Genomic DNA, 23295 nt, shown 5'->3' on the forward strand with positions numbered 1-23295 from the left:
TCACGTCATCCTTTCCGCGAGGCCCCCGCCCCTTCTCCGGCGGCGCCTGCGCAGGCGCGGCCAAGTGGGGGCGCGGCGGGGGCTCTCCTCAGCGCTTTTCCGCCCTCCTCCGGGCTCGCTCGCGCCGCGGCGCTCCTGACTGGCGGCGGCGGCGCGGAGGGACGGCGTCCAGGATGCGGTGCGGGGCGGCCCGGTGCCCCCCCGCCCCGTCACGGCAGCCGCGGCGGCCGCGGGGACCGGGCCAGGCCCGGGGGCGGCGGCCAGAGCCGCGGTAGCGGCGGCGGCGGGAGGGGCGGCCTGAGGGCGGGCGGCCGGGCGCCCGGTGCGGGGGCTCCGCGCCGCTCCGCACGGCCCGGCCCGTCTCGCTCGGCCCCGGAGCCATGAGCGGCGGCGGCGGCGGCGGCGGCGGCGGCGGCTCGGCGCCCAGTCGCTTCGCCGACTACTTTGTCATCTGCGGGCTGGACACCGAGACCGGGCTGGAGCCGGACGAGCTGTCGGGTGAGTGCGCGTCGAGCCCGGGGTCGCCCCAGGGTGCCCGCCGCGACCGGACCCCGCTTTGTCCCGGCCTGAGGGAGGGGCGGCTGCCCGCGGCGCGGGGGACGGCCGTCGGGGCCGGGGGCGCCCGGGGAGTGCGCGCGCTCGGGCCGGTGTCGGGCCCTGACTTCGGGGGAGCGGAAGGGAGGCCCGGCCTCGAACGCCCGTCCCGCAGGGCAGGAGGCACGCTCTCGGCCTAGCCAAAGTAACTTCTACGGAGACTTCATCCATAAACCCACAGCAACAACTCGGTGACTTTTCCTGGCTGCTTCCCCAGGAAGTCTGCCAGACATTCTCGAAACCGTTAGAGCGCCTTGCGGGCCGGGCCGGGCCGGGCCGGGCCCCCGGTGCCCCGCGGCTCGCCGCGCCGCGCCCCTCCCCTCCCCTCCCGAGGCGCCCGAAGGGAGCGGGGAAGTTACGCCCGCCTGAGCGTGGGGGTTTCCTTGGTCCTAGAAAGAGCTGTCTGCACGCCACCCGTTTTGTGTGCAAAGTAACGTGGAGACCTCTGTGAAGCCCGAGCCATCGGGGGGTAAAGAAGCAACACGACTTGCAGAGCTTAGTTTTGGTTAACGGTGCTTCTCCGGGACCTGCCCGAGGCGGGCGCTGGGGAAGTGAGAATGGGGCCAGCGGCCCGATTTGGCACTAACTGCAGAAGGGTGAGGAAGGAAAAAATCCCTGTGAATTCCATCCCTCCGCCCTAGCAGCCTTGGAGTTACCGCGCTTCGGAAAATGTTTCCATGGAAGTTTCTTGGGTTATTCTTGAAGTTTGTTGTGTGCCTCCGAGTCGATTCTAAAACTCATGTATGAATCCTGTAAGGATAGAATCATCCAGATCCGAGGAGGAAAGCTCCTGTCTATCACGAGGATGTGTTCACTGTAGTTTCTTTCTTTCAGTTGACTATGCTGTTGACTCTTTTTATTTTGCTTTAGAGATGACAGGGCGGCTCTTTTCTTTTTTTTTTTTATTCATCACCAGAAAAATTCCACTGTTACTTTTGCTTTTTATCCACTGTTTCATATGAAAAAAAATCAGCTGTACATTTAACTGGACAAAAACTAACAACTTAAAAATAATGTGATAAACTGATGCTTTCACAAGACTCACAAAAGCCTTTTCTCAAATTAAAACCAATGGAAGAAAAATCATGAAGCAATAATATAATTAATACTGACCTTTTTAGGATAGCTTGATTGTTTCCAGTTCCTTTTTTGTAGGTCTTCACATTTGAATAATACAGTTGTTAATATTTTATTTGTATTTGCTGTGTGTAAATGTGTGACTTTGTGATATAGTTGTGGGATTCACTTCAAGATATTGGTGCTATAGGGGAGGGGAAAAAAAAATATTGGTGCTAGAAAGAATCTCGGAAAACAGTGAGGCCCTGAGAGGGCAGTAGGACCATGGTCTTACTATTTTACTTGCCAAACTCAGCCCAGTGCTCCACTGAATGATGCCAAATTCCTTTTCATTGGCTTGAATGGATTTTTACAGAACTCTAACATGTTGAGAAAGATGAAAAACAACACTGTTCTTTCCTTTAAAACAAACCTTAAGGTGATAAGATAAAGCAGTATTACTTTTGTATTGAGTGTTAATTATATATACATTTGGTTTTAGAAAATAAAGGAGCATGTTTTGCAAATGAGAAAGCATTGGAATGAAGCTGAAAAGTGACTGTTGTGAGAGCATGTCTTTTTAGAGTCAAACATTTCTGTGCTACTATTGATCTCTGATTAGGGCCAAGTTAGGGAACACCCCTACTGCCCTTATCTTTTAAAAAAGGATAAAAAATGAGCTGATACCAAGGGCTCAAGCAGAAAAAATATTTTGAAAATGATGATGGCAACAAATGTACAAATGTGCTTGACATACAATGTATGGATGTATGGATTGTGATAAGAGTTGTGAGAGCCCCCAATAAATATTTTTTTTAAAGAAAAGAGGATGAAAATAAGTATATCACCAAGTAGGCCCTAAAATGTTAAATTACCTTTCAATGAAATAAAATTGTTTGACTTCTCAGCAAGCTTAAATCATGATCCTGTGAAAGCTTATTATGATTGTAAAGAAAGGTAGATGAGTTGTAGAAAGCATGTTAAAGATATTTTTAATCTTTTAAAATAGGTTGCAGTCTTTGTTAGAATAGGTACTGACTGAAGGATTTTTTCCCCTCTGTTATTTAATTTGTGGTGGGATGGTTGGTTATCTGGCTTACCCAGGGGGAATCTAAGAATGAAACAAAAGAATGCAAATAGCTCCAAGCTTCATGCTGAACTCTCTAGGGTGAATTTCCTCTCCTTAGCTTGCTTTATAGCTCTGGAATTGATGATGTCATAGTAAATGAAACTGTAGGAAATTGTGAATTGCACGTAGGTTCTCAAGGGAGATACTGAGGAGTTTATATTCTTTCCATGTAAATTATACATCTCAGGTGGATTCTTTATTTTGAAAAAGTGAGCCCCCTACCCCCAATGAACAACAGAAACTTGGGGAAAGGGAGACAGCAGTTAGTGTAAGATATGAAAATAATAATACTTTATTTAACATGCAGGGGGGGAGGGAGGGGGATAAAAGGAACTGATACCAAGGGCTCAAACAGAAAGTAAATGTTTAGAAAATAATGATGGCAGCATATGTACACACGTGCTCGATACAATTGATGTGTGGGTTGTTGTAAAAGCCTCCAATAAAATTATCTTAATAAAAAAGTGAACCCAGATGAAAGGAAATAATAATATTCTACAAGAGGAAGTTGAGCAAAAAAAAGGGGGGGTGGGGTGGGGTTGGGGAGATGCTAGGGACAGGGTAAGTAAACCATTGGAGATTTGATACATTGAAGCATTGATTAAATTGTTGAAAGTATAAATAATGATATATGTGAACTTCCACCTAATGCATAATACAAAGTAAAAAAAAAATTGAATCCAGAGATGCTCAGTGTTCTTTTGGATTTGTTTATGAAGGATTCAGATACAATCTTCTCTGTGACAGCATAGAACTTGCTGTGTTGCACATTGATTCTTAATTTGATTCTAATCAATGATGATTAGATTTTATAGGAGTCTCTTCTCCTTTCTTGCAAACTGAAGCATTTTGGCAAGTCATGTAGCTGTTGTGCAAGGGACTGAGGAAGGTGTGAAAACTGTTCAGTTTGTTTTCTGCTTAGAAGAGTAAGTACTGTTTGGATTGGAAGGAGAGGGCGGTCCTTAATGGGTGAAGCACAAGTCTATCTAACTTTAGGAAATTGTATCTGCAAAGTGAATTGAGCTGTTGGCTTCTTGAGCTTGCCACTTAGATAGCACATCTTGAAGAAATACTTCTGGTCTGTGACCCTTCCTGAGTAGAGGATCGAAGGTAGCAGGGTCCAGCTCTCTTCATGCTTCCTAATGAGGCATCTGGGCATGTTCATTTTTGTTTTTATTATAGCAGAGGTGATGCCTTACCATGTGTCTGAAGGGGAAGGCTTAACCCTGAGTTGAGATTCTTGAGTGTTTTCCTTACCTCTGAGAATTAAGGAGCCAGAATGCTTATAGCCTATTTCTTTCTTTGGAATCAACTGACATGTATCCAGCATTGGAGATGTAAGAATTCTAGATTTTTGAATTCCTTACTCAGTTTTTCTAGACTCTGGGCAGAGAACCTTACCAGAATTTGAATTCGAAGGAACTGGAGACTGGGGTAAGACATATGGATAGATGAGAGACTGACCAATCTCATAGGGATCTCTTTAGAATGTTAGGAATATACTGGAATAGTTCTCTTTTTTAAATTAGAGATTTTGTATTATTGTTGCTATATAAATATGTATAGAAGTACATATACCGTTCAATGGTTTCTATACGTACAAATCAAATAATCTGAGAAGCTAGGCTATTTGAAGAACACAGCATCAGGATCAGAGGAAAGCTTATTTAACAGCCTATGATGTGCAGGTGACATGACCAGCTGACTGAAGGCGAGCAGTACTCGAAGCACATGCTGATGAAAATCACATACTACAGCCTTCAGTATGGATAGCAACGCAACGGAAACAAAGTCGAAGTCCACATAACTGGGCCAGAGGAAAGATTCAAGCTGTCAAGTATTTAATTTCGTTTGGATCCACAATAAGTGCGTGTGGAAACTGCAATCAAGAAATCAAACATATTACACTGCATTGGGCAAATTTACTGCATAAGACAACTTTAAAATGCTGAAGAGCAAGGATGTCATTTGGAGAATAAGGTGTAACCTGGCTAGGACTCTGGTATTTTCAGCTACTTCATATGCATGTGGAAGTTGGACAGTGAATAAGGAAGACCACAGAAAAATAGATGCATTTGAATGATGGTGTCAGTGAAGAATAGTGCAAGCCCCATGGTCTGCCGGATGAACAAACAAGTCTGTCTCGGAAGAAGTACAGCCAGGATCCTTCTTAGAAGCATGGATGGTGAGACTTTGTCTCGTGTCCTTTGGACATGTTACCAGTAAAGACTAGTCTCTGTAAAGGACATCAAGCTCAATAAAGGTAGAGGATCAGTTAAAAACAAGAAAACCCTAAACGAGATGGGTCAGACTACACAGCTACATTACTCAGTGGCTTAAACTTGTAAGAGCGAAGATGATTTAGGACTGGGCAGTGTTTCATTCTGTGGTATATTGGATCCCTGTGAGTCTGACTTGACTCAGCTGGCACCTGACAACAATCTTCCGAGCTGACCTTTCTGGCTGAATGTAACTGGCCTGGAAGATCATCTTGGAAGCCGCTGTTCTGATTGGACCGTGTGGTGTCTGTAGCATATTGTTAACAGTACTTGTTCCTGTTGCAGTTCACTCCATAAAATCGTCAGTTGTTTTGATTTTACTTAAAAACAAATGGAAAGATGGAGCTTTTAGAGCTAGCTGATTTTTCCACCATGCTTTTTAAAATTATCCTTTGTTTTGAAGGCACTTTAATAAGACTGAGATAAGTATATACTGAGATAACTTTGTCTATTCACTGATTGCAGATACATGTTTAAACACATTTTGTTTGGAATAAACCCAAGGTTCTTTTAGTAATAATACTTTTTGACTTACCCTAATTATGTGTATAAACCTAAACCAAACACTGCCCTGTAGTTGACCTTAGTGACCCTGCATAGGGTTTCTAAGACTGTACATCTTTATGGTAAAAAACAGCCTCATTTTTCTCCTATGGAGCAGCTCACGGGTTTGAACCACTGGCCTTTCAGTTAACAGCCCAGTTCTTGTCCCATAGTTTCATTGGGGTTGTGTGTGTATGTGTGTGCACACGTGTGTGCATATAAAGAGCAGCTTCATTGAGATAGAATCCTCCTGTCATATAATCCACATACATAACTTGTACAGCTCATTGGTTTTTAATGTATGCACAGAGTTGTGCAATCACCACCACAGCCGCTTTTCGAATGTATCCATCACTCTCCCCCCAAAACACTTTTCTCTTTAGCAGTCACTGCTCATTTCCTCCCAGCCTCTTCAAATTCATTCGTAGGAAACCACTAATCTACTTGATGTCTCTAGAGATTTGCTTATTCTGGACATTTCATGTAAATGGGATCATACAATATGAGGTCTTTTTTTACTGGTTTTTTAGTATAGTATTTACACAGTTCATGTTTTATCAAATGTCGGTCATTTTTTTCTTTAAGCCTGCCATTCTTTTTTCTTGTGAATTAACATACCCCATTTTATTTACCCATCAGTTATTGGACATTTGGGTTGTTTCTGCTTCTAGTCATCATGACTAGTGTTGCTGTTAACATTCATGGACACATATTTGTAGGAACATGTTTTTCTTTTCTCTTGGGTATAGATACCTAGAAGTATAATTGCAGGGTCCTAAGACACATCTTTTGTGTAGCCTTTTGTGGACTTGACCGTCTTCCGCAGCAGTTGTGCTAGGTTACAAAGCAGCAGTATCTGAGGGCTCTGACTGCACCACATCCCTACCAGCACCTTTTGATTCTAGCCATGCTACAGTGTGTGTGTGAAGTGGTTTTTCTGCATGGTTTTGATTTGCATATCACTGATGACTAAGATCTCTTTTCTCTAAAAGAAAAAAGTTACCTCTTACCAGGGATGAAGTGGTTAGAAAAAGTTTGAGTCATTTTAAAACAGGAAGTCAGTATGAGCTACACTTAATTTTTATCAGTTTGGTTGATTCTGAGCAGTTTGTTTATCATCATTTTATAAAAAGCATCTCTGCTCTGAAACTTACCCCTTAACTACAACCAGACCCAATTTCTGATGGCTTTGCTCAGGCATCTCTGGATATTGCCAGAGGTCAAGGCTGTTGTAGCTGAGGAACTGTTCAAAGTTGGCTCTTGTGTTTTCTTTCTTATTTTTTTAAAGTGGTGCAAGTTAAGTTTGGCAAAAAGACTAATGCACAAACATTCATTTTACAGAGCAGTGCAAGACAGTTTAAAATTACACTCTAAATTTAGTTGGACAAACAAGAGTCTCAGAACAAAAGAGAACTCCATTCCCTCCAGGAAGATTCTGTTTGAAAGTAAATAGATTTTGCTTTGATGACTTTGGGACCCTGCCTTTTCTGTAAGAGGAAACCTGGAGTCATGTGTTTGGTGCTTAAATCAAACTCTCTTAGGCTCTGCTCAGCCCTTCCTTCCTAGATTAAAAATACTCATCTCCTCCCTCCTGCAAGGCCTATGTGAAATTCTATTTCTCATTACATATCCTTATATCAGCTTGTTTATTGGCTAACTCTGGAGGAAGAGTGTAATTGGGCTTGCTTGACCCCTGAATTTTTGTTATCCCTGGATTAAAGCAGTGGGAAGTGGTTGAGAGAGCTCTCAGGAATTCGGGTCCACTTGATGGAACCTATGCTTTATAGTATGTATTTCAGTGCCTGCTGGATATGGCATGGGATCTAGTAAGAGGAAGTCTTCCTTTCTGAAGCTGGTGAATTCAGTCAGTAACTGTCATTGTCAGATTTTTAGATTTAGTGCTCAAAGTTATTAAGTGAGACAGATTTTGGTCACATGTCCATATTCTAGATGTTCTGTGATGGCTGATTTTAGTTTGGGGTACACAGAACCCTGCACTGGGTATTAGTGGCAGAGTCTGGACAAGGTGCACCGACATGTGTTAGTTCTCAAGCTGCTTCAGTTTAACTCCAGGAAATAAAATGGGAACAGTTTATTAAGTTTCTCAAATATACTTACAATTCATGTTCAGTTGCTATTCTTGAGATTTCTCATGACTCCTTTTCAGAGAACCAAGTTAATAATTTATTTTGTTCATTAATATGATGGTTAAATGAAGCAAAATGCATGCTAGGCCAATTGTGGCTCACTGTTTGTACATTTGAGCTGAATGAGCTGAGCTGGTCTTCACTCCTTTCATGGCGTGCTAAGAGTAGGAGCAGTGAGGTCTGTGGAAGTTCTGCTCATTTAGCTTCATTCCTCTAAACGATTTCCAGTTTTCAAAACTTAATTGTGAGTGTGCATTTGTTTATATTGGTCACAGAATAACAACAAAACAGTGACATCAAAACAGTAACAGATGTCACTGTTAGAAATTAGAGATAATCAGTGGTAGTACTTTTAACAGATGATAAATGCTTAATATTTACATGACTTTATAGTGTTGCAGTGTACTTTTAAACATTGTTTTTCAATCCCAGTTGAAATAATTTCTTTTTTTGTTCAATGCCATCTAGCAAATTAGAACTGCTAGGGTCTAGTTGTTTGTTTGTTTTTTTGCTGTCTCATCATTGATGAGTTTTTTTTGTTTTTGTTTTAATAGAAAAGGGAAACTGAAGCATGGCATCATCATTGAGTAGCAGGGTGGTGGTGTGGCCTGATCAATTCAGTTCCAATCCATGTAGCTGTGTCCTGGCAGGAGTCAGGTCACTTTGTTTCTGAATTTAGTTAAATGGGTTTGTCAATTTTCCCTTCTCACTCCTTGTGTTAGTCTGGGTAGACTAGAGAAACAAATTCATAGACTCATGTATTATGTGAGAGTTTTATATAAAGGATAATTGTACATTAAGAAAGCATCCCAACCCAGTCCAGTCCAAACCCTTAAGTCCCATATTAGCTCATATTTCCGGCACCAGTCTATAAAGTCCTCTTCAGACCCATGAAACACATGCCATGATGTTGAATGCAGGATGATCACAGGCCAGTGGGTAGAAAGTCTTTTGGAACTAGTGGCGTTGTAAGCATCTTGGTAGGGGTCTCCATGTGGCTTCTCCAGGTCCAGGGTTCTGGCTGCATCAGGGTAGGTCTATGTGGCTTCTCCTCAGGGATGTCTTGCAGCGAGTGAGCCCAGAGAGAAGTGTCTTCCGCCTCCAAGGAGGAAGGATTTTCCATGGATTCTCAGGAGAAGTCCATGTTCATGCAGAGATCTCATTGACTGTGATCTGATTGACAGACTAGATTCTACCCCTTCACTTTCAATCCTCAAATTGACAATTATATAACTACCACACTTCTCATATTAGTTCTGGACATTTTTCTCAGACTAAAAAGAGCTTTGGAATAGCTCCTTTATATGACTGTTTCACAGTATTATTACTATTTTTTGCATGAGGTCTGTTTTCTTTAAGGGGGAATAAGATTTGTATCTGCTTCAGAAATCCTTCAGTATAGCCTGCAGTTTTTATATTTTGTGGTTGTAGCTGGCTGTAACTTCTGATTGATCATTTCTTTTTAATGATAGTATGTAGAGGGAAGCAACAAAGAACATTTGGGGATTTAAAATTTTTTTCATTTGGGGATTTAAAAAATCATTTTATTGGGGCTCATACAACTCTTATCACAAACCATACATACATCAATTGTATAAAGCACATTTGTGCATTAATTACCCTTATTCTCAAAACATTTGCTCTCTATGTAAGCCCCTGGAATCAGCTCATCCCCCCCCCCGCCTCTCCCTCATAAACCCTTGATAATTTATAATTTATTATTTTGTCATATTTTGCACTGTTCGACATCTCCCTTCACCCACTTTTCTGTTGTCTGTCCCCCAGGGAGGAGGTTATATGTAGGTCCCTGTAATGGGTTCCCCCTTTCTACTCCACCCTCCCTCCATCATTTGGGGATTTTTAAAGACAGGAAATCAGAGGAGGAAATTGTTTCAAAATGATTATCACAGGCCATACTTAATAAGGCAAAAAATAGATAAATCCAATTTATAAGAAATTATATCCATTTTTGTTACAATACAAGTACTTTCCAGGAATGTCAGAAGTCTTACTTCTTTTCTCAGTTACATCATCTCTGATTCCTTTTTTTCTTTGTAGCCTAATTATGAAGATAGGTATTAATTTTGGGGTTTATTGTGAAAAAATCTTGATAAATGGAGAAAATATTGAAGTTATCAAAGATTTTATCTTGCTTGGATCCCACAATCAATGCTCATGGAAGCGGCAATCAAGAGATCATATAAGGCATTGCATTGGATAAATCCGCTGCACAAGACCTTTTTAAAGTGTTGAAAAGCCAGGATGTTACTTTGAGGGCTTAAAGTGTGCCAGATCCAAGCTGTGGTATTTTCTATGGACTCTTAAGCATATGAAGGTTGGACTTTGGATAAGGGAGACTAATTGAAAGCACCATGAACTGCCAAATAACAAACAAAATCTATCTCTGAAGTACAGCCTGAAAGGTCCTTAGAAGGTGCAAGGATGGTGAGATTTTGTCTCAGGGATGTACTTTCTGGCATGTTGTGAGGAGAGACTAGTCCCTGGAGAAGGACATCATGCTTGGCACAGTAGAGGAGCAGCGAAAAAGAGGAAACCTCTTAGTGAGATGGATTGACACAGGTTTAACTCTGCAGTGAATTTTGGTGTCCATTTGAATTTCTGCTTTCAATTGTTTGGGTATTATAGGTAGGAATATCTATGTTGAATTTTTGAGGAATTGTCAAATGTTTTCCACAATGGCTGTACTGGTTTACATTCCTACCAGCAATGAACAAGGAAGGGAGTTCTGTAGTGTCTACATTTTTGCCAACATTTGTTATTTTCTGTTTTTCATGCTTTTTTGGTGGATGAAGTGGTAACTCTTTATGATTTACATTCTTAATAACATTAAATATGTTTTCAATGTTTATTGGTTATTTGTATTTCATTTTTAGAGAGGTTTGTTCAAGTCCTTTACCTATTTTCAAGATTAGGTTGTTTGTCTTTTTGTTGTTGAATTGTAGGAGTCTTATATATTTTACTAAATTCTTTTATCAGTTATACAGTTCCCAAATAATTGTTTCCCATTTTGTATGTTGTCATTTCACTTTCTCGGTAAAGCCCTTTGATGCACAGATTTTAAGATTTTGATGAAGTATACTTTATTAAGCTTTCATTCATTACTCATTCTTTTTCTATCATATCTAGAATTCATGACCCAAAACAAGGTCCTGAACACCTTTCTTTTCTCCTAGGAGTTTTATGCTTTTAGTTCTTATATTTAGGCTGTTGGTCCACTTTAAATTATTTTTGTATATGATTTGAGGTGTGGGTTCAATTTCATTATTTTGCATGTGACTATCGGTTGTCTTAGTACCATTTTTAAAGAGCCCATTCATTCACTGCTGTATGATGTGGTTATAGATCAGTTAACTTAGAGGTGTGGGTGCATTTCTGGGCTCAGATCTATTCCATTGGTCTATCTGTCCACCCTTACCCACCTGTACCATAGTTTGAGTATTTTAACTTTGTAGTAAGTTTGAAATCAGGTTCCTCCTCTTGTGTTCATGAATTGGAAGATTACCTTGATTATTTAAGGTCCCTTACAATTTAAATTGGGGGATTGGCTTTTTCATTTCTGCAAAAAAGACTGTTGGGATTTTGATAGGGGTTGCATTGACACTGTAGGTAGTTTTTGGTAATATAACAACAATACAAATCTTACAATTCTTGAACACAGGATATATTTTCTTTAATCTCTTTCAGCAATGTTTTATAGTCTTCATTGTATACAAGTCTTTCACCTTCCTTGTTAAATTTATTCCTATGCACTTTATTGTTTTAGGCTCTCTTTCATAGAGGTGACTTTTAGATATAAAAAAATTTTTAATTTAGTCCAGTCGATCAGTGTTTCCTTTTATTAATATTTTTTGTGTGTCCTCTTTAAGACATCTTTGCTTTGCAAGGTCAGGAAGATAGATGTTCTGTGTTTTCTTCTAAAAGATTTATTTTCACTTTTCCCATTTAACTTCAAATTCTCAGCCCTAACTCCCTTAAACCTGATGCTGTAGCACTGACAGTAGTTTACTCACTCACTGACTGAAAAGAGCCGCTCCCCTCCCTTGGTGCAGTTTCCTAGTATTCTACAAAGTGAAGAAACATTTCATTGCTTTCACAGCTGGGTTTGAAATACAATAAAGCTTTTATGTGACAAATAGGTGCTTTAAATGGACATTTAGTCATTAAAACAAATGCCAGTCTTTGTTCTTATTTTTAGCACCAGTTGGTAAAATTTTAGTGTTTGGTAAAGTGACAGGAGCCTCTCAGATTCTCCATGTCCCTACGTGTTCTGGGGAAATAGAGGCTGTTGTGTGGACCTCTGCTACAAGCTGTGTTTGAAATTCGGTGTTTGGAGGGTCAAAGCGTTCTTGGTAGCTGTATGTTTGCTGCCCTGGACTTTGCTTTGGAGTTTTTGCTGTAAAGCAGATGTTTACTTGCTGCTTTCAAGTATAGAGGTGTCTTTCTTGGGTGGAACTTGCACAGCATTTTAATATCTTGTTTTCTTTTAGAATTTGGCACAGTTTATTGGTATTCAGGGGAATCTGCTATAAACTGCATGGAATACATCAAGATTCACGGTTTCAACTTAGGGACTAGTTAGTAGCTGTATTCCTATTTTACTTTGAAAGATACAACTACAATGTCTTTGTGATATAAAAGCACATTTCAGACACCTCACCCCCCTGTTTTTTTAAACCGGCTGTCGCTGGCTGCGTTAGATTTATTTCAATATTGTTACCCTGTGTAGGTAGATCTGGATAAAAAAGAGCTGTCAACCCCCAGGATACTATATGCATCATAGAAAGTTAGGTCACTTTGAACTCATCCTGACAGACAATTACAAAAAGGAAAATCTGGAGTTTAGCTTCTATTTCATTTTCTGCAGTTGAATAAAAGCAAAAATGTATTTTCATTTGGGAAGCTAGGTACACTTTTTTTTGTTCCTCTGTAAAAGAGCTGCTTAATATCTCAAAAGGCAAAGATGTTATTTTGATGACTAAGGTGTCCTTGACCCAAACCTTAGTTGGTTACACATCCCCCAATTTTATTGGCACATAATCCATATGTCATTCAATTCAATTCATTCAAGAATTGTTCAGTCATTACCACAATCAATTTTAGAACATTACCCACCTCCACCCCCATGGTTAAATCGCCTTTAAAATGAGTTGTGTAATCATTGTTTACTCCAGAAACCCCCTCATGCTCCCAGCCCGCACCCCTACATTCTCTATAACGTCCTGCATCAGTTATTATCACTCTGCATCCACTCCTTCTTGCTTTACAAACTGAGAAATCTAATAGAATCAATTAAAAAATAGAAACAAAGTGGTAAGGATAAAATAATAATAATATAAGGATAAAAATACAAATAATGAGTAAGAAAGAAAAGATCACTCTCAATATTTAAAAAGCCAGGGAAGAAATACTTGCACCTGAACAAATTCAGATTGGGTCAATAGGGAGGTCATCTGGACCAAGTATCAAGTTTGATCAAGCACATCAAGATGACCATGATCTCTATTTGATAGTAAGGCTGTCCTAGACCCTTGCCTGTGGCTAGGAGGGTTCTGCCAGCGGCTTCATCTAACTAGTTACTGCTCTGCAGATGGGCTTTGGCTCCGACTGTTCTCCATAGCCTTCTACCAACTGGGTGTTCATAATTTTAACTCTAATACTTTTCCCTTCGTCATATGTGAATTTTGTTATTGTCATCGTTGGATCACGCAAGCTGGTGTGCTTCTTCCATATGGACTTAGTTGACTCCTTGTTTAGTTGGCTGCTTATTTGAATACAAGCCTTTAAGACCCCAGACACTATTAGGATTGATAGCTGGGCATGTATCTCGTTTTCAGTGTTAAAAGATTTAGAGATGATTCTTCCATGCTTGTGGGCAGAATAGAAAAAGAGAAAAGTCCTGTTGTATGCTTCTAATGCACCAGATAAAAGGTACCATATGTTTTACACATATATTAGTTATGATTCAGAGTAGGCATTGAGGGGAAATATTGCTATCTTCATGTTAGGGACAAGGAAACATTTATCGAAGAGCTTAGGCAAGTTACTTAACAAAAAAAAACCCAACAAAAACTGATATTTGAATCTAGATTTGTCTTTTAGGTCTTGCTTCTTTCCACCATGGTATATGTGTTGCTGTAGTATATATGTCACTTCATATGGACGAGGAACTACTTTAGATTTGAGTGGCACAAGTTACTCACCTGTGTTCATGAGTTTCAGGAGAGAATGACTTTGAATGATACATTTTATGTCTCCATAGCGCTCAGCATAGAGTTGTGTATATAGTAGGAACTCAATCAAGATGGATGGATTACTTGCTTTAGTATTAGAATATTATAATAATGTAGCAAAATGACTAAAAGTCAGGTAGACACGATCTCCATAAATCATCCTGGTGTAGTCACAGCAAAGAAAACATCACTCTGACTGCTTTCAGAAAATAACTTGAAATTGTTGAAAGGATGTGAGAATTTGGGTAAATTGTTGGGATTAAGTGTCTTGCACATTCAGTTAATATATATAGGTTGATAAACAGAATTGTGGGGATAGTTTCACCTTAAGGGAAAATTTAAGTTTTGGTTTGGTAGATTTAATTCTCATCTGGTAGTTGAGATGTGTTCATTTTCAGAATTCATCTTTAGACTTGTTTTACAATAGATTTGCTAGTTCACTTTTTGCTGCTGTGGTAAGAATTCTGTTATCACCTTTGTTTTTTCTAACAGCTTTATGGATTTGTTCTGAAGAACCTTTAAAACAAAAAGCACAAAACAGAACAAGCCCAGCAAACTTTTTAAAAAAATGATTTTATTGGGGCTCATACAACTCATCACAATCCATACATCAATACATCGAGTCATGTACATTTGTTGCCATCATCATTATCAAAACATTTTCTTGCTACTTAGTCTTTGGTATCGGCTCCTCATTTTTCCCCCCGCCCTCTGTCACCCTCCCTCCCTCATGAACCCTTGATAATTTATAAATTATTATTTTTTCATGTCTTACACTGACCGATGTCTCCTTTTACCCACTTTTCTGTTGTCCACCCCCAAAACTTACATTGTGCTAAACATAGCTTCAAGACCGATGTCACACATTCTAAATAGGAGATCACAAATAACCACCTTTGAAAAAAAATCTCCAAGAGTGAAATGGCCTTCAAAGTTTTCCTCTCGTTGTCAATTTAAATTAGCTTGGAAAGGGTAGAACTGAAATTAGTAAGAGGAGACTCAAACCTGACATCATTGTGCACTATACAAGAGCATGTAATTGCATTGAATGAATTCAACTTTCTAAAAGCTCTTTGGAGGTGATGAGTTGTTCTAACTCTGAGTTGAATTTAAAATTTGTTCATTTAAATTTTCTACATGGTGCTGTGGTTTAACAGAAAGACGATTTACTAGTCCTTTTGCATACATTTTCTAGTTAGAAGTAGCCCTGGCCGTATGGTGAGTTATGCACAGGGATGCTAACCTTAAGGCCAGCAGTTTAAAACCACCAGTCTCTCTACAGGAGAACGACCAGGGGGCTTTTGCCTCTTAAGAATTTTAATCTTGGAAAACCACAGGGGCACTTCCACCTTATCCTGTAGGGTCACTGTTAGTTGGAATGGACATCATGGCAGTGATGTTGGTGGTTTTTTTTTTTTTGATTGGCTTTCTACATAAATGCTAGTAAAGTTATTTTTTTAGAAATAGCTTATCGCCTTGCATTTTAATAATATTAAATCAGCTAAATTGTTGCAATATAGAAATCTGGGATTAAGTTAATATTTTAAAAGTAGTTTTAAAAAGTAGTTTAAAAATTCTGTACCATCCTCACAATTGTTCTGTTTGAGCCCCTTGTTGCAGTCACTGTGTCAATCCATCTTATCGAAGGCCTTCCTCTTTCTCCCTGCTCTGCTGCTTTACCAAGCATTATGTCCTTTTCTAGGGACCCGTCTCTCCTGACAACATGTGTTCAGTGTTTGTGAGAGAAGTCTTGTCATCTTTGCCTCTAACCACCACTCTGGCTTCTTCTAGGACATACTTGTTTGTTCTTTTTAAAAAAAATCGTTTTATTAGGGGCTCATACAATTCTTTTTACAATCCGTACATACATCACTTGTGCCCAGCACACTCGTACATATATGTTGCCATCATCATTCTCAGCACACCTGCTTTCTACTCGAGCTCTTGCTACCAGTTTGCTTGTTCTTTTAGCAGTCCATGGTAATTTCAATATTCTTTGTCAGCACCACGATTTAAATGCATTGATTCTTATTTGTTCTTCCTTATCAGTGTCCAACTTTCACATGCATATAAGGCGATTGAAAATACCTTTGGCTTGGGTTAGGTGCACCTTACATCCTCAAAGTTATATATATCCTTGCTTGTCAACACTTTCAAGAGGTTTTGTGCAGCAGATTTACCCAAAGCAATGCAATGGATTTCTTGACTATCCATAGTTTATTATGGTCCACACAGTCCAGTGCTTTTACAGGAGAATTGCTCATTTTGCTCCTTTTATTTATTTATGAATTTACTTATATTAGCATTAAGTCCCTTATGGATTGAAAACTAGTTTGGGCTATATATAATACAGTAAGAGCTCTGGTGACACAATAGTTAAGTACACAGCTCCTAAGAAAGGTCAGCAGTTTGACATTTTTTTTCTTTGCTCCTATAAATATTTACAAACCTTGAAAACCCTTTGGGCAGTTCTACTCAGTCTCTATGAGTTGAAACAGACTCTGCAACCGTTTTATTGTACATAATAGGATTTGGTGACTGAGTAGTTTGTGGTACAGTGGATAGTTTCTTCCTCATACTGTCAGAATTTTTGGATCTTTTGCTGGGGTCGATTGAATCTCACAGTAAAGGCTTGGTGTTAGTCTGGGTAGACTAGAGAAACAAATTCATAGACACTCATGTATATAAGAAACAGCCTTATATACATGAGCAATTGAATATTGAGGAAACATCCTAGCCAAGTCCGTAAGTCTGATATTAGCCCATATGTCCGATACCAATCTATAAAGTCCTCTTCAGACTCTTGAAACACATGCAATAACACCAAATGTAGGAAGATCACAGGCCAGTGGGTGAGAAGTCTTGTGGATCCAGTGGCAGTAGAGGCATCTCAGAGCTGGCAGGGGTCTTCACGTGGATCCTCCAGCTCAGGGCAAGAGCGTAGCTCCATGTGTATTATCAGCTGCAATGTCTCCCAGGGAGCGTGCCTGTGTTCCACCTCCAGGGAGCTATTATGCCCTTAGCGCCTCCAAATGAGGTCATCAAGCTGTGACCTGATTGACAGTCTAATCTCTACCTCTTCACTCAAGCCTCTCAAATTGACAACAGATTATATAACAACCATAGGCTTCTCCAAATCTATGCCTCGAAGGTAGAATCCTAGCTACCAATTTTCTGAGAGCCAAGAGTGGAAAAGCACTAAGAGTCTTAGCATTCAGCATGTGAAAATGTTCTCATCTCCCTATTTTTGGATGGCTACCCTGTCCTCAGCTGGCTATTGTTTCACAACCATGGATGCTTAGTATCTCAACTGTCATAACTAGTAGAGGTAACCATTCTTGTATTTATTCTTTCTAAAGAATAAACTTACATTTTTCTTCTGAAATGGGGGGAGTTTGTGGAGTGAGAGATGGGGATTTGTGGGGAGAGGGGGAGCCACTGTTTTCATGTCCAGTTGACTCCTTATTTTTTTTTTTTTTGTGGACAAGAATATATTTTATTCTCTCATAAAAGTTCTACCAAAAATATACACACATATATATCTTCTTTAACTTAAAAAATACAGTTTGGGGAAGCAAATGGTGGGCCATGAGAATCCATCACGCCTCCTAACTGGTGAGGGAGGCAGGGCGACCAGCAGGGCTCCTCTCTGGAATGTGAACGTGTTCACTTCAGAAGCTTGACCTTGTCCTTCAGCACCCTGAAGGCAGGGTTCTTGCTGATTTTCTTGTTGAAAATGACCAGCAGCTCCTCTTCTGACCTGTGCTGCTCGCTCGCCACGCTGTAGTACTGGGCCAGCACCTTCTTCTTGAGCTTCTTGACGGCGATCTCGTTGTCTGGGGCTTGTTTGAGAACTGCTTTAATAGTCCCCGTCCAGTTGAATTTACCTTTCACGAGGGTGACCTCTTGCTCCGGGGGCTCGGGCAGCTTCATCTTTTTCTTCTTACAATCGGCTTCCCCTTCCGAGTGCTTCCGCTTCCGCTTCCCGGCCGAGTGCTCGCGCGGCCCCCCGGCCCCGCTGGCGGCCCCCTCCCCGGGGCCCTGGGCTCGCTCCCGCTTCTTCTTGGCCTTCTTTCCGGGGGGCCACGCCGTTGGTGGCGGGCGCCTCGGCCCCGGCGCCGTCCTCCTGCCCCTGCGCGCGCTTCGGCTTCCGGCGCCCGGCGTTTTCCTGCGCCTCCACTTTCAGCTCCTTCTTCTCCTTCTTCCGGCCCTTCTGCCGCTCCTCCTTCCTCTCCCGCTTGTTCTTCTTCGCCGCCTCGGCCGGCTCTGCCGGGCTCTCGGGGGGCGACCTGCCCGAGACCTCGGCGCACGGCTGGGCCACCTGGTTCAGGGGCTGCTTCGGTGGCTGCGCGCCAGGGGGGTCGTTCATGGATGCTTCGGCGAAGATATCCCACACCTGCTCCAGGAGCATGGTGTTGTGAATCTTTAAGCTGTTCTTCATCCAGTTCTGAAATTTTGCCTTTTTCCTCGGGATGTTATCAAAGCCACTAATCTGTCCGAGAAGCTCCCTCACTTTGGGACTGACGCTGGGTCTTTTCATCGACTCATTAACTTTCTGAATCCACGCCTGCTGCTTAATATCGCCTTTGTGGGCTTTACCTTCATAGCCTCGGCCCCCATACTTCTGGTCTTCGCTGATGCACTTCACGTGGCCTTTATAGTCGTCGCCCCAGAAATCTTTGCCGCAGTCCATGCACGACAGGCACTGGCAGCTCCTGCAGATGCCCACGTGCTTCTCCACCTGCCCCTTCTTCACCGACTCGCCGCAGGCGTCGCAGGTGAAAAACACCATGATGAGCTGGGTGGGGGCTCTGCAGCCTCGCTCCAACCCTGGCTTCCGGCCTTGTCCTTACAGCTCTGGTGTCTGGAGTTTCCTGGATCTTGGCGCCTCGGCTTTGCGGGGCTACGGGCAGAGCCAGGGTCAGGCAGTCCGACTTCCAGTGGCCCGGTTGTCTGCATTGCGGGCAGGACTTGGTAGGAGGCTTGGGGTTGGAGCAGACTTTTGCCCAGTGGCCATCTCGGCCACATCTGAAGCAGGCTTCTGGCGGTAGGCGCTGGCTCCCCTGGGGAGCATGGCGATGGATGGGATTACCTGCCAGTCTTAAGGCTGCTACCAGGGCTTGGGAATGGAGGCTAACCATCTGTTGGACCCTCGCCTGGCGAGTGGCTTCAGCCGTTTCTCCCCGGGCATTGAAAACTTAATGCCATTTTTACCAGATCCTATATAGAGGGTTTCAGGGCCCTCCTCAGCCTTTGTTAGCTTTTTTCTGATGTCAGGGGCTGACTGAGAGATGAAGTGAGAGGCCAAAATAGAGGCCCCGCTTTTAGACCCTGGGTCTAAACGAGTGTACTTTGTGAGCGCCTCCTGGAGGCGGTTAAGAAAGAGAGCAGGGTTCTCATCTGCCTTTTGAGTAACTTCTCTCAGTTTGTCATAGTTGACAACCTTGTTGGAGACTGTTTCCAGACCTCTAATGAGGTGCCTGAGCAAGAGGTTTCTGTGGGGGAGGTCAGACCCTCGGCCAGGTTCCTCTAGTGGAATGGCATGCGCCCCACGGGGACATTTGGGTCAACAGCGCAGTCTTTGTCTGCTAACTGGCAGCTTGCATCAGATACCCGCACACGTTCCTCGGCGGTGAGGGTGGAAGCAAGGATCACTTGGATGTCATGCCAGGTTAAGTCATACGTTTGGGTAAGTGAATTCTTTAATAAACTTAGAGGGATCTGCTGAGAAGGAGCCTAGGCGGGTCTCTATCTCTGACAGGTCTTGTAAGGAAAAAGGGACATGGACTCGAACGAGTCCCTCTACGCCTGCAACCTCTCTTAACGGACAAAGAGCAGTGGGAGGATTGTGGGAGCGGGTATGAGAGCTATCTGATGGCGCAGTGGGCGGAGGAGGGAGTGGCACACAGAGGAACTCAGTTGGCTCTTCAGGAGTTTGAATGACGGGTTTTTTCTAATGAGAGGATTGCGCTAACAGTATTTGGCGGGTGGGACAATGGCTACAGAGGTCGGGGTGGGAACGCAAGTCCCAAAAAGCCTGCGCATATGTGACTTCAGAATCCTTACTAGTCCTCCTGCAGAAATTGTCCAGGTCCTGTAGAACGTTGAAATCGAAAGTGCCAGCCGGAGGCCAATGTGACTGGTTGTCAAGCTGGTATTGGGGCCAGGCAACAGGGTGACTGTAGATTGGTTTTGAACGCGCCCGAGCGCTGAAGGTAAGCGCTGCACCTAAAGGTCCTCTCGGCCGCCGCCCGCCAACGGTTTCAACCGGCCGCCGGGAGCACGTGGGATCGCCGCCGCCAGCCGCGCAGCCGCCACCTCCTGCCTGGCTCCCCAGCGAAGAACGCACCTTCCCGCCGCCGCCGAGCGCCCCCTGACTCCTTATTTTTAATCTAGATTTAGCACACAAATTCCCATCGCTTCTCAACCTTTTGGCTAAGATCAAGTGTAGTACAAATTCACCCTTTTAAAAGTGTATACCTTAGTGGCTTTTAGTATACTATGTTGTGTAACTGTCTAAGCGTTAGGGTAGTGAACATTTTCCCGTTACCCTAAAAAGAAATCTTTTACCAATTATCAGTTAGTTACAACCCCAGCTAACCCTAACTACCCGCCTCACATCATTCTTTCTTCCTATGAAAATAGTCTGGTTTTTGTGTCTATGGATTTGCCTATTCATATGAATGGATTGTTCAATAAGTGGCCTTTTGTGTCTGAAATTTTTTACTTATGATGTTTTAGATGTATGGATTGTGATAAGAGCTGTACGAGTCCCTAATAAAATGATTTAAAAAACAAGAACGAAAAAAAGAGATGTTTTAAAGGTTCATCTATGTTGTAATATGTAACAATAATAATCTATCTCTTTATTATAAATAATGTTAATTGTATGGATATAAAACATTTAAAAAATTCATTCATCGGTTGATGTCATATGGTTTTTAAATAGACTATAGGGTTTGTCAGGGGAGTAATTAAGGTTATAATGCAAGTGAGAAATGCTCAGGTTATAGATAATTTAATCAGGACGTGTTACGAAGTTCCTTCAGGGCTGCTAATAAATGCTCAAAGGGCATGCCACTCCACTGTAAGGTTCATTCTGAAGGCATTCAGCTCTAGCTCTGCCGGTCAGCAAACCCATCTTCCCCAATTAAAGTGCTCAGAGGCACAGCCAGCCTCTTGCCCCAAGGCACTAAGCTTTACTTGCTGTGTGGGCTGAGAACTACTGTGTTTCATTCTCTGGCTCCTGATCTGCTGCTGTTGCCACAACTGTCTTTTGGATCTAGGGCTTTCACTGAACAGGGATCTCACATTCCAGAGGATGCTTTCCACTCCTGCTTCTCAGAGGACACATTTCTCAGGATGGCATGCCAATGAACCCTGTTCACAATTACTTACAGGTGAATACTACCAGTATCTTCCCTTTCCTTCTTATCCAGACCCATACAGGAAAAGGCTATTTGGTGGGAGTTACAGAAACTTGGCTAAAAGAATCACATTAAAGAATTCACTGCACCAACAGTGGCCCAAGCTGGTCCCTCTTTCCTGTACTGTAGAGTAGTTGCTCTGACTTAATTTAGATTGATTATTTAAAATTTTGACATTGAGGTGAACATAGGAATCATTGCTTAGATTTGGGATATGCCATTTCATACTTGGGGAATCCTAGTCCATCGGGTTTGGCTAAACTTTTTTTTCCCTGGAGGGGTTATCTATGAAAGAAAAAAACAGCTTTATGGATATATAGTGTCTGTGTTCAGAAATGTGACCATATTTTACATAATACCTTTCAAAACCATGAATTTGATAGTTTCTGTGCCCTTCGAACAAAAAGAAAAACTGTCTTAGTCCATACTCTTGGAGTAGGGATTTCCTGTATGCTCATCCAGATGCTTGACAGAAATGTGCCCTGAAAAGTATTGGGTTGGGTTAAAAGGGAGCCAGTATCCACAGAAATGGTAGTCCTTGTCATCAGGATTATGCTCCTAGTATGGGGTAGTTCTACCGAAGAGGATCTCAAACCCCAATCTTTGTTAAAACTTAGTGTATGAGAAGTTCATTAATTTCAGAAAGTCTATATATGAGCTAGACTAGGCGTGGCTTCTAGAAGATGTCAAACAGGAGGCAAAGCATCAAATAAAGTAGTAACTGTATGCACAACTAATTGGAGAATGAAAGTGGACAAAGCTGTCTCAAGGGGATAGGTAATAGATGGTTTTCATTGAAAGCCTGGTCAGATTTCCTTGGTAGTGCTCTGGAAGAAGCAGGAAGTTGTTTTATATTTTGTCCAGCGTTTATATATCGTCATTTGCAGTAGAGTTGGTGTGGTAAGAGCTACTCAGCTATGAACCTTCAGCATATGACCAGAGTAGACTTCATAACAACCAGTATTGTGTCAGAATAGAACTGTGCTCATAGTTTTCAGTGACGGATTTTTCAGAAATAGATCATCAGACCTTTCTTCTGAGATGCCTCTGGTGGACTTGAACCTTCAGCCTTTTAGTTAGCAGCCAGGCTTGTTAACTGTTCGCACTACCTAAGGATTCCTCCTGTTATGAACCCATTGCTTTTCATTCATTTCTGATTCTGACTCTATAGCACTCTAGTGCCACCTGAAATGCAGGTATTTTACCATGAAGGAGTGATGCAGCCAATTTACCCACTCCAAGTTAGAAGAAGAAAGAGAAGTTTTTATTTGGAAGGTATACCAGTGAGAAGACCGTAACAGTGTAAAACTTATTGTCTTTGTATTTTCTTGAAATCAGAATACATAAAGATTATATACCTTTGCTCTTGGAAATCACACTTTGGGGAGTCATGTAAAGATATATGTTTTACATTAACTCAGAGTTCCGAGTAACCAACTGGGAAACAACTGTTGACCACAAACAAGCAAAAGAGAACAAGGTTTTTAAAGTCTTAGGCCAATCTTAGGATCTTTGTTGGCTAACTACATAGGACAGCCTAGCTTTAATCACTAACGATAGTACGAGAACGCTATCTGCCCATTTTAGGTGACATCTACATCCATCCTGTCTGCCTTTGAGCAATGTAGCAAGTTATAAAAATTCCATAGAGGTGCCATTCAGCACAGTGCATTAGACTATCTGCATTTTGTAAGGGAGATTTTTCTAACTACATACGATAACTTGGCTTATAGTAGGTATAAATTATTCTGTCGATAAAGTCTTTATTCAGTTGTTTCATAAATCTTTATATTATCCTCATTTTCTCTAAGAGACCAGATAGGAAAATGCCCTTAGCTTTTTTTTCCTTTTCATTTTAATGTAATGTTT

General features: G+C 41.9%; 1 protein-coding gene and 1 pseudogene across 3 annotated transcripts in view; one reads left to right on the forward strand and one right to left on the reverse strand.

Moving 5' to 3' along the window:
- The first annotated feature begins 298 nt into the window (after positions 1-298).
- Positions 299-23295, forward strand: part of DENND5A (DENN domain containing 5A) — a 94518-nt gene continuing 71521 nt past the window's right edge. Inside the window, exon 1 of one of the 3 annotated variants that reach the window (XM_075546101.1) lies at positions 299-498. In XM_075546101.1, the coding sequence (XP_075402216.1) occupies positions 381-498 (118 nt within the window). In that variant the 5' untranslated portion in view covers positions 299-380. Of the gene's footprint in view, positions 499-21305; positions 21400-23295 lie in introns of those variants that run through there. The other 2 variants (XM_075546098.1, XM_075546100.1) reach the window with 2 other exon arrangements.
- Positions 17484-20360, reverse strand: LOC142444822 (cell growth-regulating nucleolar protein pseudogene; annotated as a pseudogene).

Source organism: Tenrec ecaudatus, chromosome 4 (assembly GCF_050624435.1).
Source record: "Tenrec ecaudatus isolate mTenEca1 chromosome 4, mTenEca1.hap1, whole genome shotgun sequence".
NCBI lineage: Eukaryota > Metazoa > Chordata > Mammalia > Afrosoricida > Tenrecidae > Tenrec > Tenrec ecaudatus.